Below are 15,699 nucleotides of genomic sequence, written 5' to 3'. Positions count from 1 at the left end.
CTCCTCCTCCCTGTCTTCCTCTCTTTCTGTTTTTCTGTACAGGTTCCAAGGCAGCTCCTAGGCCAGGAGGGATTGGCAGTGCGGCAGCAGGTCAGCCTGGCATGGAGGGAGAAGGCATGTTCTCCAAGATCCTGCCAGGAGGAGCCGCTGAGCAGGCCGGAAAACTGGGAGAAGGTGCAATAAACAAATCACTTAACAACAACACATTTTATACGACTGATTTGGCCATGGCATAATGAAAGTCATGTCGAAAATGTAGCCATTAGATACTAAGTATACAAATATTGTAAAAACATGGTGGCAAAGTACTATATTTGCTCCTAGTGGATACAGAAATTTACAATATTACAGTTCCTATGAGGCTTAACCATACAAGTGCTATCAAAACTTCATTTTCTTTTCTCACCCCTCAGTTAACATCTATTTAACCTCTTTTTCTTGTCCACTTTCCTCCAGCTATCTCTGGTTTTGGCAAGAAGTTCACCTCTCTCTTCTAAAGTGCTAAGATTAAGGTATGTATTTAGTTTCCTTTCTCCTGCATGCAGTTTATATATCACAAACTGTTAAGAATTTAAACTGTGTCTATAGTAGAACATTTTGACACTTTTACATAAGAATATGCAGTTGGTTGAGTTTGGTGTATCTGTTGTCTGCAAAATCTGTGAATTTTTGCTTGTTTTGCTTTTGCAATCTGAAATTAACCGCTGTCAGAGAGTCTGTTACCTCTTAAAAATGCAAACTAGATTCATACTCAGTATTAGCAGATTATGCACAAAGTTAGATAAAGGGAAAGTTGAAGATCATTAATAGAAGAATCAGTACTAATAACAGAATAAGAAACTGAGAAGTGATTTTTACCATGACTTTTTTCTTCCTTTTTTTCTTATTTATTCTTTACTTGAGCAGTTTGTAATTCAGCTCAAGTTAAGTTATTGCCTTGTTGTTCCTGAGCTGAGGATTGTGTCATCATTTATGAACTCTAAATAGGTCTTTCATGCAAACTGAGAGCATTTATCTCTTAAATTAAAGTAATAATGCAGTTTAAAAAATGTCTGAAAAGGCAAAAATGGACAAAACAAACACTATTTCTGCTCTTCAGAAGACACAATGTAATCATCAGACAGCAGCTGTGTTTTTGGTGAATGATTCATGTACAAAGAGCTGGAAACATTTCTTCCTTTCTTCAGTGAACAAGTGCATCTCAAACATTAGGTATAAAAATAAACCTCCGAGATACTGCTGGATCAAAGTCTACTGGGATGTTGATAGATAGCTACAGCGTGTTGTGTGTTGACTCTTGTAGGCAGCAGAGAGTGGGCCGCTTAAAGTGGTTTACTCAGAACAGGCGGTGTGTGTGTGTGTGTGTGTGTGTGAGCCGCTGTGTGTCTACGTGTGAGTGTTTGTGTGTTTGCTTCTTTCTGTGTTTCTTATTTTTGGCACGTGCAGACTGAAAACCTAACAGTGACAATAACAACTTATTCCTACTATGACATACAGTCTGCATCAATGTTTAGACAGTAGGTCCATCACAGCTGAACACACAGTACCGTGATATAGAGGTGTCAAGGCGTGGGTACATATACTGTTGTACACACCAACACCACAGAGACACTTGACTTGGAGTCGACTGCTGTGAGATTTGATTTACTTGAGACCGGACTTCCTAAAGTCATGTTACTTAAAAGCAAAAACAATTCTCAAGTTTTGATGTTTTAAAATCTCAGATAAATGAAAAATGAATATATCACTGATGCAGTATTGGTTTAACTTTACTCAGTACAAGTATCTGTTGTTTCGACCTGGTATTAGTGTATTTTTTATATTACTGGTGGATTATATACCCAAACTAAAAAATGATTATTTTGACCCAGTGTTAGACAAACCAAGCTGTATGTATTGTTACTTATACAAAACAGTGTGCATATGACATTCAAACCTGCAAAAGATACACAAGTTATTAACAATCAATAACAAACAATGACATTCAAGTTTTAAGGAGTAGATCATAACAAGCTTCAGTTTGGGTAAATAACCCAACAGTAATATAAAAAATAACACTAAAACTGGGTCAGAACAATTTTTGAGTGGTTTTCTGGGTGTCTAATGTTAGCTCAGTATATTTTGTTGGTGTTATATTGAACTAAATTGGGAACATTTTGGCAGACCTTGCATAGCCACACACCTCAAATACTGAATTACTGGACCTGTGCATTGAAAGTTCTTCACCTTATTTAATTGTTGCATTTCAGTAAAACATTCTTACACTTTATATTAAGTAGTTAGGAATAAATGTGACTTTCATATAGTGCTGTAGATGTGGGTGTGGAAGTTTGAACGATGGATCACTGACCCTAAACCTAACAATTTACTCTACACAGGAGCATGAATAAAAGGGTTTTCTCTAACCTTAAACAAACCATATAGTTGTCTAATTTTAATCAATGAATATTCTTAGATACATACAATATGAATGTCCTGCATGATGCAGTGGAAAAAAGAGCAAAGTGGGCTGCATGACCCCTAATACCTGAATATGAATGTAACTCTGAGGAGATGCGTCCGCTTTATTCACACTTTTAAGTCTTTTGCAGACATGTTAACAGCAGCTATATTTAGCAGATTATTTGTTGCTTTCTTAAATTTCAAGTAAAAGCCTTCTGGATTCTAATATTTTCTTTCATTTATGTACAACAGTAACCTGCATGGCTGCTGTGGCTTTGATTCAGGAAACAGAATAAAACTGGGTGATGAATGTGTCCTCTGATGTTTTACTGCTGTGTTTTATTGTTAAATATGTAGTGTGGTGCTGTTGATAAAATAATGTGAAAACTTTACTGACAGAATATATCTGTGCATTTGCAGGACTATGTAAAATCACGGAGCCACGAGGCCTCGTACCAGAAAAACCTGTGAAGTTCCGCCTGCTTTTGTTTTACTGAAAGAGAGAGAGGAAAGAGAGAGAGAGACGAGGGGGGCAGAGAGGAGAGCTGAGCATACTGGTGAGTACTGGCTGGTTTAATGCTGCATAGAGATGGAAAATTGCAGAGTTAGTCATGTTAAGGGTTAAAAATGCAGTGGATGTGGGTTTAATTACCTTGAACAATGGACTTAAGCTGACATGAGGAATCCATGTTTGTTTCAGGCACTTCTCTATTATTAAGCTTCAAATCAAACACATCAGAAAAGGTTTCCCAGTCATAATTACGACTTGGATCTTGCCGTGAACGCTAATTACACAAACATTCAACAAGGTATCAGACGGTGAATGTTTCTATTAAGAAAAACATGCAGTCTAAAATGTTGCTGCTTCCTCTTGCAGCCAACAAGGACTGTAATCCTCCGGATACTTCATGTCTCAGGCCTGAGCACACTGGCAGAGAGAACACGCTGCTCTCTCTGGCAGGCAGACAGTAAGTTACCTTTTACTTTGCCTAATTGATCCCATTGAGCTCCTTTTCACCTGTAGAAAACCAAACTCCTGATTCTGTTTTACAAAGTTAAAATCTAAACATCGAGTATATAATTTGTGTTCACCTGTCATTATAATACTGATTTTATTAAGTATGTACTGCTGTATGCCACAGCGTCTTTCTTGATACTACAACTAGGAGGCACTAAAGTCAGAAATGTACAAATCCTACGATTTTGTATACTGTTGGTGGATAAGTTAATCAAACAGTCTGTCTTTATAGTTTTCACATAATCCAGATCATGTGATATTAAGCAATAACTGGACTTGCAGGATGACTCAGCACACCCGAAAACTCAATATGTTTCTTTTAAATGAAGAATTATTCTGAGGACAAAGACAACTCTTAGAAAAGAAGTCCTGTACTCAGAGCACAATCGTAATTTCCTTATAGTTTATTTCTCCTGGACATTTATTTGTACATCTGTAATTCTCCATCTCCATTTTTGTCATGTGGAGACTTGTGTTGCTTGTTCCTGCAGCGCAGTCTGAAGCCAGTTTTGTTGCAGCTGTTGTATTGCGGCCCGCTCCACATCACTGGGCTGTGTGCCTTTTAAAAGCCTCCAGTCAGCTCAGCCAGAAACAAATCAGCACAAGTCAGTCTTGTTCCAAGAGCGTTTCAGTGATTTATGAAGCGCTGCATCATTTTAACCTATTAGAGTAAATTGACAATGAAAACATCAAACTCCAAATAGAGTCAGAATTAGGCTTTCAGCTCATTTTGGTTTCTGATGAAACAAAGCAGCACAGAAATGAATTTAAACTGGTACCAGTGTTTGCCTTTTATTCCCCATTTCCCGCAAGACTGATCATCTGAAACGTCTCTCAGAGCACCTGATTTGTTTGCGTTGTTCTGACTGTGATGTCGTTCCACTTTAGGGCCTGTTAAAGTTAAAGAAATAGTCATGGCATATTTTTGGGTTCATTCATCTACACTTTGATAACAACATCACAGAAGTCAGACTTGCCTCTGAGGTGTGACGAACACCTAAAGACCTCGAGGCCTAAATATAAACCAGCGAGATAAACAATTCACAGTGAAGAGAGGAGAGTCGAGTTTGTTTGAAACTAATCAAAAATAACCTTCTAAACACCCGAGTATTAGCTCTGATTGGCTTCTGATATGAATTATCTTCAACTCCTTTAACATGTGTTAAAAAGGTTCAGGAAACAAAAAGTTAACACCCCACTTGGTGCTTCAAAGCAACAATATTTGACCCAGACCACCAGCTTTCCTGAGTCACCTAAACAAAACTATAAAAAAGGTAATCATGCTTTAGTTGCCAGGAGTTCATATCTTAGCAAAATATATAAAATATGTTGACAGTAAACAGTTTACAGATAAGTTCAGCCAATGCAAAGCGCCAATGTAAATCAGTTTAATGTTTAAGAGTGATGTCAGCTCATTTCATGGCATGTGGCATCTCTAATAAGGATGTAGAGTAGTAGTAGTAAAGATGTTTTGTGAGTTGGAGCTATAAAAATACAAGCAGCTATGTTAGGAAAATCTGTTACATGCTTTTTTTATTCATTCGAAATGCCGCCTATTTGCCTTGGTACTGTGGTTTTTGAAGCTTCTGACGCACAGTGGGGCGGTGAACAGACATCGGTGAGGCTATTGTGTTTCATCGTGTTGCATATGTGCCGTAAAAGATAATGTACCGAGCCTGGACCGCGTGTTTTTCTGTGTGCTGTGTAGCCATGCGCTGACTAACCGCCTCCTGTGACTGCAGCAGAGAAGTCTCTCTGCTTCTGCTGTCAAACATCACTGCTCTTTCTTCTTTTTCATCTCTCTCACTTTCATGCTGTCTTTCCTCGTTCTCCTCTGCCTGTCAAGCATCTCTCTTTCTCTCTCTGCGTGTCTTTTTACTTTACTGTAACAATCTCTTTTTGTTCTCCGTCCCTACCATTAGTACTTTCTCTTTCACGCCCCCTACCCCCAAGGAGAAAAATGTCTTGCTCTCTCAACTCCAGTCTGTTTCTTTCTTGCTTGTCGTGTCCCTCATTGCTTTCTCTTGCTTGCTCCCTTTTACACTATATGACCAAATTACTTACTTTGCTTCTAACGGTCCCCACTCCTCTGGGAGGTTTTCAACAAGATTTTGAAGCCTGGTTGCAGGAATTTGCTCTTGTTTAGTGAAGTCAGCCACTGATGTTGGGGGATAAGGTTCTGCTCATAGTGAGCACTCCAGTTCTTCCCAAAAGTGTTGGAGTCCTGGCATATCAGGAAAGGGGCAATTTTTTACTGGTGTCCATATACTTTTGGCCATATAGTGGGGTTTTTTTGGGGGGTTTTTTTTGTTTTTTTGGCTCCCTCCCTCCATTTTTCTCTCTCCTCTCTATGTCCAGTGAGTCAGCCAGTGTGTGTGTGTGTGTGTGTGTGCCTGTGCATATATTCATACATCTTTGTGTGCGTCATTGTGCCTGTGTGTGTTGTGTTGTGTGTTGTGTACCAGCCCTTTGGGGGTCTGTGTTCACTGGAACAGATTAAGTCTGGTGCTGGGCGACATATAAATATACAGCATGTTTGGAGCAGTTAATCTGGGTCAGGCACAGTGGGAAATAAAACCAGAAAGCAGTGATTTTTTTTTTTTGATTTATTTTTTTTTAAGATGCATATATCCATTTTGGTACCTACAAGGAAACAGGAGTTAATGGAGGGAACAAGAAAATATGGACATTTGATTGTAGACTCCCAAAGCTGATTTGTTGAAGAAATAAATATGAATAAATAAATAATAATAATAATAATAATAATAATAATAATAATAATAATAATAATAATAATAATAATAATAATAATAATAACAACTGTTTTGCATTAAAAAAATAGATGAAACAAGGCTTACAGAATTTTTTCCTCAATATATGAAAGTTCATAATGTTCTTAAATTGTTATTTCTTCAATTTTGGCTTTTGGAAGCTAAATTAAACAAAAACACTTGGGTACGTTGAGGGAAAGTTTGTGGTTAAATAATAAAAATGGAAACACTAACTACTCATCTGAGACAGGACATGAAGTTGTAACATCAGTGTGGACTTATACACCTCTCACCATCCACACCTCAACAGCCTGTCTTTTCTCTGCACCATATAAATTTAACTCTACTTCCTGTAATGTCACTGAATGCAGAACCTAAATTGCTAATGCAGAATATTTGCATATAAATGTAATTAGTAGAACACAGGGTTGAAAAACAGTACATCTTAGAGACACTGGAGGCCACAGCGGCTCCAGGCAGAGCTCGTCGGAGTACACAGGTGTTTTGCATCAGGTCTAATTACTGAAGTATTTATATATACAGTGGAGCGCTCACTCATTCTGTTTGCCCTGTTAGCCTAAAGAAGGAAAGAGGTCTGTGAGGTCCCAGTTTGCAAAAGTAGCCTACAAATACATTTTCATTGAACAACTACTAAGACAAAGAACACTAAGCACTACCAGTTTGCATTACGAAAGGCCTCTACCACAGAGCTGTGAAGCAAATCAGATCATACAAGTGACTTCATTCCTGTGTTATTTCAGGCAGCAACATAACATGCGTCCTTCCCATTATGTCGGCAGGTGCTGTGTCAGCACAGGCTGTCAATGTGTCTGGAGATGTCAGGAATATCTCTGACCTCGATCTCCTGCTGCCTAGTACAGCTGGTTCCTGCTGGAAATGCTCACTAAAAGCATGTGAACAATGTTTTAAAATTTGGCCTTTTCCAAAGTACCATTTATATCTTTGACTCTTTTTGTTGTTTGTTGTTTAAAAGACAGCATGATTTTCAGCTTTGATGTCTATTCAATCATGAAAGGAGAAATCAATCCTATAAGAGACACAGACATCGCTTTTCTCCAACAGCTGCCTCAGAAGATCATGATTATTGTTATTTGCAGCTACAATTGTAGACAGATCCGATGGTAGAATCTTCCTATCATAAACAAATGAAAAATCTGACCAGATGCTGATATGCAAAGATGAATGACTGAAGACAGATGCCTGTGTACTGTGAGCTTTCTAAACACAAATATGAGACACTTTCAATTTTATTAGCAAACAGAAAACTTTTTGATTTGACAAGCATCTTTCCCAGGTCTACCTGCAGACCTGACTTTTAAATTCTTACAGCAAAGGTATTGTACAGCAAGAACCTTTTACTGCACTAATACTGTGAATGCAATAGTGAATATGTAACCCCTTTGAAAACAAACATTACAAAATACTGGCACAAATAAAATGAGTTAAGACAGACGAATGCAGAAACAAGGCGTTACAGAAATTTAAAAAAGCAGTATACATACAATGGAAGAAATGAAAATCAAGGGCAATAAACTAATATACATGTAATCCCCATTATTATCTCAGGATATGTCTCCCATTTTATTTATTGAAAAATTAAGAGAAAGCTTTGTTTTGCAAAATCGAATCTGATCAGATCAGAAATACAGTTGTCCGAAGTTCTAATGACAAATATCTCATGAGCTGGATAACTGAGAGCTCCTCATATGTACTTTACATCAGCATTTCATGTCTTATACTTATACGCCATCTAGTGGCCAACTTCATTTTTACACCAATACAACTCTATACTGCCATCAACCTTCATGTGAGTAGACAGGCTTCTTTTGTATCTTTGTCATTCTTATCAGTATTATTATTATATAATAATATGTGTTTAATTAATAACTTTAAACACACAGAGGCAGCATCCAATAGGTCATATTCAGTATTTTTGACTACATTAATGTTGTTTTTCCACAGATCATTCCAAGCCAACATTTATCTTCAGGAGGACTACCCTCGTCATCCAGCATCCCCAGCCAAAGAATGAGACTCCACCCTGACCCCAACTACCGTGGAGTCCTAAAACCATCCTGTAGCAGTTAGACACATCTCTGCCCCTTTGTTACAAAGAGCAACTGGCGGTCAAAAGTTCAAAGAAAAAGTTTGGGTTTTTGCCACTACGTGGATTTAACTGCAGCTTCAATGGAAGGAAACAAAGGGGTGATGCAGTTCTACGCCTGTATGCTGACGACTCCACCATTTATATGAGAGCTGCTTTTTCCTGCTAAGAGTATAAAGGAAACGGTAGCTTCACCACAGGCTTGGTGGCATGCTAGGATCCTCGATTTCACAGTCCTGTGCTCAAACTAGCAACAAACGAGGCTCTCTTCTCTTTCCTATCTCTCTTCAAAGGAAAAAAAGAGCAGGGAAAATGGAATGAAACTAGCTGAAGTACTGCAGGTTTTTCTGGTACTAAAGACCTCTTGTTTCATCACCTGTTGAGAAGGAAATCGAGAAATGGAAATGTCACATTGAATGAATAAGACAATGACAACGATGCAGCCGTCGCACAGAGAACAAGTGTGTCGGCATGCATCTCTTTCCACGGTTTCCTCTGTTTCTATCTACATTCCAGATTGGAACTGTTAAAACCTTTGCTCCTCCTCTTCCTCACTTCTCTGCATTTCTTGAATGCCGATTCTTCTTTCTTTCTAATCCCTGCCCAACAATCCTCAACTTGCCATGTCTTTAAAGAAATGTATAGCGGATTGAAAAAAAAAAAAGTAGGAATTTGGAATGCATGGAACTTTATATCCAAGACCTTACACTGTTCATCGTTACTTAACAGAGGCCATAAAGACACTGGGAAACACATCTTAGCTAGACGACGTAAACAGTAACAAGGAAGAGAGATTTCTGAAGCAACACACAGGAGTAAGACGAGTCTTTTGTGTTTTCGGTGGTATTCAGAGTGAAGCCGTATGTGGTTGGGTTGTTTTTCAGCCATTACAAAGCCATTAAGACAACATTTACCTGCAGTGCTTGTGGTGATGGGAGTTTTTCCAACTGCTCCATGTTTGGCTCTCAGATATTTCTCATGTCGTTGTAGGTTATCACCTCTTGTGTTCTTTTTATAATTTAGTTATTTGCCTGGTTTTTACGTTGCAGGTTACCAATATCGCCTTAACCATTTTTAAATGTTTTATTTTTAAGTAAAAGTATTTTTTATTACATCTCCCAAACACTTTTTTTTTCCATCACAGCCTTTTTTATGTAGTAATATCAGCTGGAACACTGGCCACAGTGAGATTGATTTATATTTTTTAAATTAACTTTGGTTTTGATAATTGTTTGTGATATTATTTTTCATTAATTTATGTTTTGTATTGTTTTGTTACCTTCATCATGCCTCCTGTCAATTTTCAGACTCTTATTTATTATCAATAATTATAAAAGCAATAGAGTAAGAGATAAGGAAGAGCACAATCTTGTGTCATTTCAGTAGTTGGTGGAACAGAAACGTGTTGCCTCCGTCTGTCTAACTTACCACTGATGTACCGCTCAAGTCTGACTTAAAAACGTACCACCAAACCTACTCCAATATTTTACTACTGCTGTACTAATACATCAGAGAGCAGGAGCTATAAACAACACGTACCACCCAGATCTTCTCCTCCAACCAATAGTGAGACATCAGCGTCGTCAATCAATCAGTGGATCGGAGTGATTGGCTGCTTGTATTATCCAGCTGGAGTCTGATCTGAAAGCACTGCAGGGCAGCAGAGAGGCACTGAAAAGCAGACCAGTCACACATCGCGGCAGAACTGAACTTGACGTCGTCACCTGCAGGGGTTTGGGTTTCGATGTGATCCATCGGACCCTCCAAGATGGACGTTTATTGGTAGTCTGCAAAAAGCTCAGCTGAGCTCCGTACACATCAGTGTGTATCAGCATGTGTCTTCACTCTGTCAAATGTGCACAGTGCACGTGAAAGCACACATGAAAATGGTGTCAAAAAGGAAAAAAAAATCAGCACTCCTGTGACTGAGGAACCAAAAATAACACACTTGGTTGTGTCACGAAGTCACTCGCCTTTTTTTTAACTTTTCATTTTCTATCGTGGTGGCGTCCAGACCTGTAACCCAACCCCTGAACCCCTCTCTCAGACTGTCAGTTGTCATGGAAACTTCTCAGGTCAGTGTTCTCCTGCTGTTGCTCCTGCAGTGCATTGTGGGATCTGCGGTTCGGTACTCAAAACATACTGTCGGGCCAAACATTGAGAGGCCTTCAGCAAAACCAACGAACCAACCAACTTCTGCTGTATATTGTCTGTGTGAACGCTCGCTGGGAACCTTCGCATGCCGCCCGGCGCAGAAAACCTCAAAGTCACCTCTATATTGTTCTGTTCCTAATGTTTGTATGTATGTGTGTGGGGGTTCTGTATGCGTGTATTTAACGGCCATCATCCAATGTGGAAAAGAAAAGAAAACAAGACAAACACGAGTTCAACCACAGCAAATATGGTGGGCAGAAGAGGCGACCTCTCATCTCCAGTCGTTCTATGCAATGAATCATATTTGGAAAACAGAAACATGAGGAAAGAAATGGGATGTGAAACACAAATGGGAAAACAGACACACAGTCATTGTTTATCATACCTCAGTTGTTCTTATATCAAGATTGCTTTATTTTGGCATTTGTCATAGATCAAAATAAGGAGATTCTTTGTTTCTTTCTTTGTTTGTGTGTAATATACAGTAGGTCACCTGTAAGTTAGATAATAATAAGAAGGGTCTTTATATTACTTGTGTTCAGGGTCCCCTCCCCTCCCAAACTGGGAATCTCTACAGCCAAAGGCTCTCTCTAATGGTGTGTTCATGACAGCTGGGAAATTGAAGGATCATGGCTTCAGAGCTGGAAGGGTAAATGAGGAGACGGTAGAGTTGCATCCCTCTGCTTCCAATTAAAATCTTTAATGAAGTAGAAATTCTTCAAAATACCAAAAATTGCCTGCCAACAAAGTTATTGGGGGTTTTTTTGTTTTGTTTTAGAGAAGTCAGTAATTCTCATTTGACAATAATGTGTTTTAATTGGAACCTGCATAAAAATGAACACAAAAATGTCCGTACTGTTAGAAATAATTGCTACACAATAAGCAGTAGCCCCATGTGCTGGTTATTATAAGAGATATTTGCAATGTCTCTCCCATAAAACTAAGAAGAACTAGGCAGTGAGCAAGAACAGCGATAGAGCCCTGCTGTCATGAGCACACCTGAGCAGCTGACAGCCATCTTGTTTTGTTTTGGTTTAAGCAGGGGTTAACTTGATATACAGAAACATTGTCCAGAAATTTATAGTGAAAGATATACATATATAACTATATATAATATATAATTTATATAAAAAAAACTGATTTCAGTATATTCCCTAATGTGGTTTGTGTCTGCTCAGGGGTGAAGAAGAAAAGCTCCTCCTTTCTTTTCTTTTTATTCTGATGACCATAGCTCAAAATTCATAGTGATCGGGTACCTCAATGTGCACTTATTGTTGTTTTACAGAGAGAGAAGCATTTAAAAAGATGTTTATATAAAACCAGTTCAAATTCAAATATATACACATTATAGATACTAAAATTTATAGATTATATTTGACTAAAACACTGCTGTAGGCTGCTAGGGAAGCACTATTCAAGGCATTCCTAAATTGAATTAACCAGTGTGGTAGTGACTGTTTGTGTGCATGTGCGCACGCGCATGTGTGTGTGTGTGTGTATGTGTGTGTGTGTGTGTGTGTGTGTGTGTGTGTGTGTGTGTGTGTGTGTGTGTGTGTGTGTGTGAAGGTGCACTGCCACGCCACTGCTAAGACATAAGATTTATAAGCTAAATACACCGTGGAACGTTGATTTCTGTACTCCAGAGAGGGGGGAAAAAATCTTTTTTAGTTGCAGGTTTGGTAGCAGCACGCTGCAGCACTGCAATTATAAAGAAGTTATTTGCAAAGATACAAATTTGAAATGAACTCCCGACTCCTTTGCAACTCCTACAGCAGCCTAACAAGTCAGTGAAACAGTGTAAAAGAAGTTAGTATTTATTTTTTTGTGAAACATTTATTAGATGATTTATCTATTTAAGAATTTATTTTATCATACTGAGAGGGGATAAAAAGCTTGCTGGGCTTTAAGACAGAAGAGAGATTAAGGATTGAAATCTATAGTCATATAAAAGAGTGAGAAATTATGTTTATACAGATGTTATCTATCACTGGATTTATGCACAACCACAATAATCAGATTGTCTGGACTCTGTAAATCTGAAAAAAAAAACAATGTAGAGGATAAATTTTTTGAGTCTGCCTAAACATAAAAATCTGCAATCCAGTTTATTTTATCTCAGAAACTCAGACATTGTAGGTTTCTGGTTCTTGTGTAACACAAGCAATTGATTTTTAATTTTCAGAGGTGAAATTTCTCAACTTTCAAAATCTACTGATGTAATTTTCCCTCAGCCTTCTTTACGTACAAGATAAGTGGTCATAATACTTGTTAGAATAAACCTCCTTTTTTTGGCTTCTGTAGAGTGAAATTCAGCTTCAGGATTAAGAGTCTGATTATTCTGGTTCTGTTTGGATCGGGTCGTTCTCCTTCAGTCTGTTAAGTTGCATGTGGCCCTACCAGACAGCACCGAGTCTGGAGAGACCACTTCACTTGTACACTGCCACCAGATCAGTGACTTCACCACAAAAGCTTAAATTAGACAACAAGTGTCAAAGTAGAACAAACAATATGAGAGAGAGTTTAAAGTCACCCAAATTAATACCAACTTCCTCTATTGTATGTCGTATGTTTTTTGGAAGTTTTTAAAAAAAAAAAAAGTTCAGTAAAATGTTCCTCAATCACTTTTGCCTCAGGAAAGTACACACTAAATGCAGCATCACGATGGAGATGTTCAAAAGACAATAGAAAATAATGGATAGATTTATGCAGGTGCAACAAACGGGATTTTCAACACTTTAGGTCACAGATATGATCTTCCCATGGCTGCTGTTAACTAGAGGGAATGTGTAATATTTGAATTACACAGCCATAAAGTAAATAATAAGATCTGTGTCGAAACGTGTTCAAAATGTCACATGTTTTTGCTCCTGTGTGAATACAGCCACTGAAGGTGACTTAAATATGCATAGCAGCAAGGGCTTTTATACTACAATACTGGTCACTGAAGAAAGCCATCCTGTTACTGCCCTCCAGCCAGCAGTGGTCTCTGTCTATACTCTGTAGGTGTCTGTATATCCAGGAACAGAACGGACTTCAGTTGAGACCACAGCAATCACCAGTGGGCAAAATCACCAGTCCACAGCCTGGATTTTCAGAGGTGTTTGAAGCACAAATATAGACAATAAAAAACAAATAAAACTTGGAGTTATGTTCCAAATCAAGATTGCAAATCACAATTTGAAATTCTTCAAGTACGTCGCCCCCAAAAAACAGAGTGTGAGTGAGTGAAAATCTGCATTTATAAAACATTGAGGTTTTGAAATTAGAATATACTTTGCATCAAAAATGTGTTTTGGAACAAAACTCTTGTGTTTATTAGTTTGCAATAGAACACAAAGGGTCAGATTTACAGACATGAAGCCAGAAAGAGAAAACTCTCAGCGGCTTAACAAGTCTTTGAATCCGACATCAAAGTCTCAGCAATAAGGCTGCATTTATGCACAGTCAGAGAATCAGATTTTTGATCCTTTGTGGTAATGATCTGGTTTCAGAATTAGGTTTTTGACTTGTTTGTGCAAACGTTTCTCAGATCTGTGCAGACGTTTTGTCTTTGAATTAACCTTTTTCTTTTCTGATTGTACAGCCACAAAAGAAAAAACTGACACAAAGAGTTAAAAACGGAACTTCTTTGAGCCGACTGTATTTAAATGCAGCTTAGAATGGAAACCCGGGCTGTGTGTGTGTGTGTTTCTAACCAAAAAGGTAGCATACAGTGCTTGTACAGTACGTAGTGTAGAAACTGTCACCACTGCTCTTGCTGTCGGTCGTACAGACAGTCGACATATAGTAGGACCGGAGAAAGGTTTTGAAATTCATGAAATATATAAATATAGAAAAAGTAAATGTTTCATAGGTGAGAGGTTGTAAGAAGAGAGAGAGAGAGAGAGAGAATGCTGAAACAAACAAAACCATGAGAGAAAAACTACGAAGTCCATCATTCACCGTAAAATCATCAGGGAGCGTTTATTCATCTTTCACCTGTAATGAATCATCAAAGTAAAATTACAAGTGCATGACCTGGACACCTCCCCCACCCTCCCTACCCGTCCTTTGACCTTTTGAACCTCTTTGACCTCCCACCTCACAGGCTGCCATCTTTTTTCCAGTGTAAATACCAGATGAGAACCAACCAGAGTCCGCTTTGAACTAACAACAACAACAACAACATGTAATTGCCATGAAGGACATGTTCTGTACAACATGTAAATCTCAAAGATGCTAACATACCACAACACGAACACACAGACACACACATGCACACGGGTACGAGAGAGGCCTTTGCACACCACACAGCGACACAAGCTGGAGCGTATGCAAGCCTGAACCTCGCTGCCCAAACTTGTGCTTTTTGTGTATAAAAACTAACAAAAACTACATAACAAACCAGAGCAGTTGTTGATTTGAATAATAAATTACAAAAATTGCATTGTGTACGTATGTGGCTGGCTCGTGCAGACTGTTAAAAAATGATAAAAAAAAGTTGTATTCGGATATAAAAAAAAAAAATAAAAAACATATTGGTCTGTGTAGAGTTTCTATACATGTTGTGTTTGTAAAACGAGATGACATCAAAAACAAAAAAAAGGGAAATTTTCTGGCTTCCATGTAATTTTTGGGGTGGACAGACTGATGTAGAGATGGGGTGAATTGAATGATGGAGATGTGTAAAGAAAAAAAAAAACCCAATTGAAAGAAGAAAAAGAAGGTGAAAATATAATACAGAAAAAAGTCGAGAGCCTAAAAATGACAACAAAATGTTCCATTCACTGTTGTAAGTGCAATGAGCTAAACTTCCTGTTTCCCCATTGTAAAACCTTGTGTATGTTTCCGTGTATTCCTCCTGTAAATGGGTGTAGTAGACCTGGTGCATCATGCCATGTAATGTGATGAATGACAAATTATGACCTTACAATACATTTCAATCAGGAAAAATAAATAAAAGACAAATACATAAAAACAAAAAAAACAGTTGTGCAAGTTATTCTTTTGTTTCTTAGTGCATCATGAGTTTAATTCATCCCACAATAGGCTGCCATACTGCGTGTGTGTATGTGTGTATCATCATATGTAGGAAACGATAGCAATCATACAAAGTGATCAGTTGATGAACATTTTGGGTCACTGTTAAATCTGAATTTTTAAATCTACCCACATTACAAAAAATGGTTTGGGGAAATGCGTCTGCGATT

At 38.1% G+C, this 15,699-nt stretch overlaps 1 protein-coding gene across 2 annotated transcripts in view; it reads left to right on the top strand.

Annotated features, from left to right (window-relative positions):
• The window catches only part of bsna (bassoon presynaptic cytomatrix protein a), a 50,698-nt gene extending 35,482 nt beyond the window's left edge, over window positions 1-15,216 (top strand). For both annotated transcript variants that reach the window (XM_044352499.1, XM_044352497.1), the window contains exons 10-14: window positions 43-174; window positions 457-512; window positions 2,863-2,999; window positions 3,320-3,410; window positions 8,215-15,216. In XM_044352499.1, coding sequence (XP_044208434.1) covers window positions 43-174; window positions 457-497 — 173 coding nt within the window. In that variant the 3' untranslated portion in view covers window positions 498-512; window positions 2,863-2,999; window positions 3,320-3,410; window positions 8,215-15,216. The remainder of the gene's footprint in view (window positions 1-42; window positions 175-456; window positions 513-2,862; window positions 3,000-3,319; window positions 3,411-8,214) is intronic.
• Window positions 15,217-15,699: the final 483 nt, after the last annotated feature.

This window comes from Thunnus albacares, chromosome 5 (genome assembly GCF_914725855.1).
Source record: "Thunnus albacares chromosome 5, fThuAlb1.1, whole genome shotgun sequence".
Lineage (NCBI taxonomy): Eukaryota > Metazoa > Chordata > Actinopteri > Scombriformes > Scombridae > Thunnus > Thunnus albacares.
This window is presented reverse-complemented; position numbering and strand designations above follow the sequence as displayed.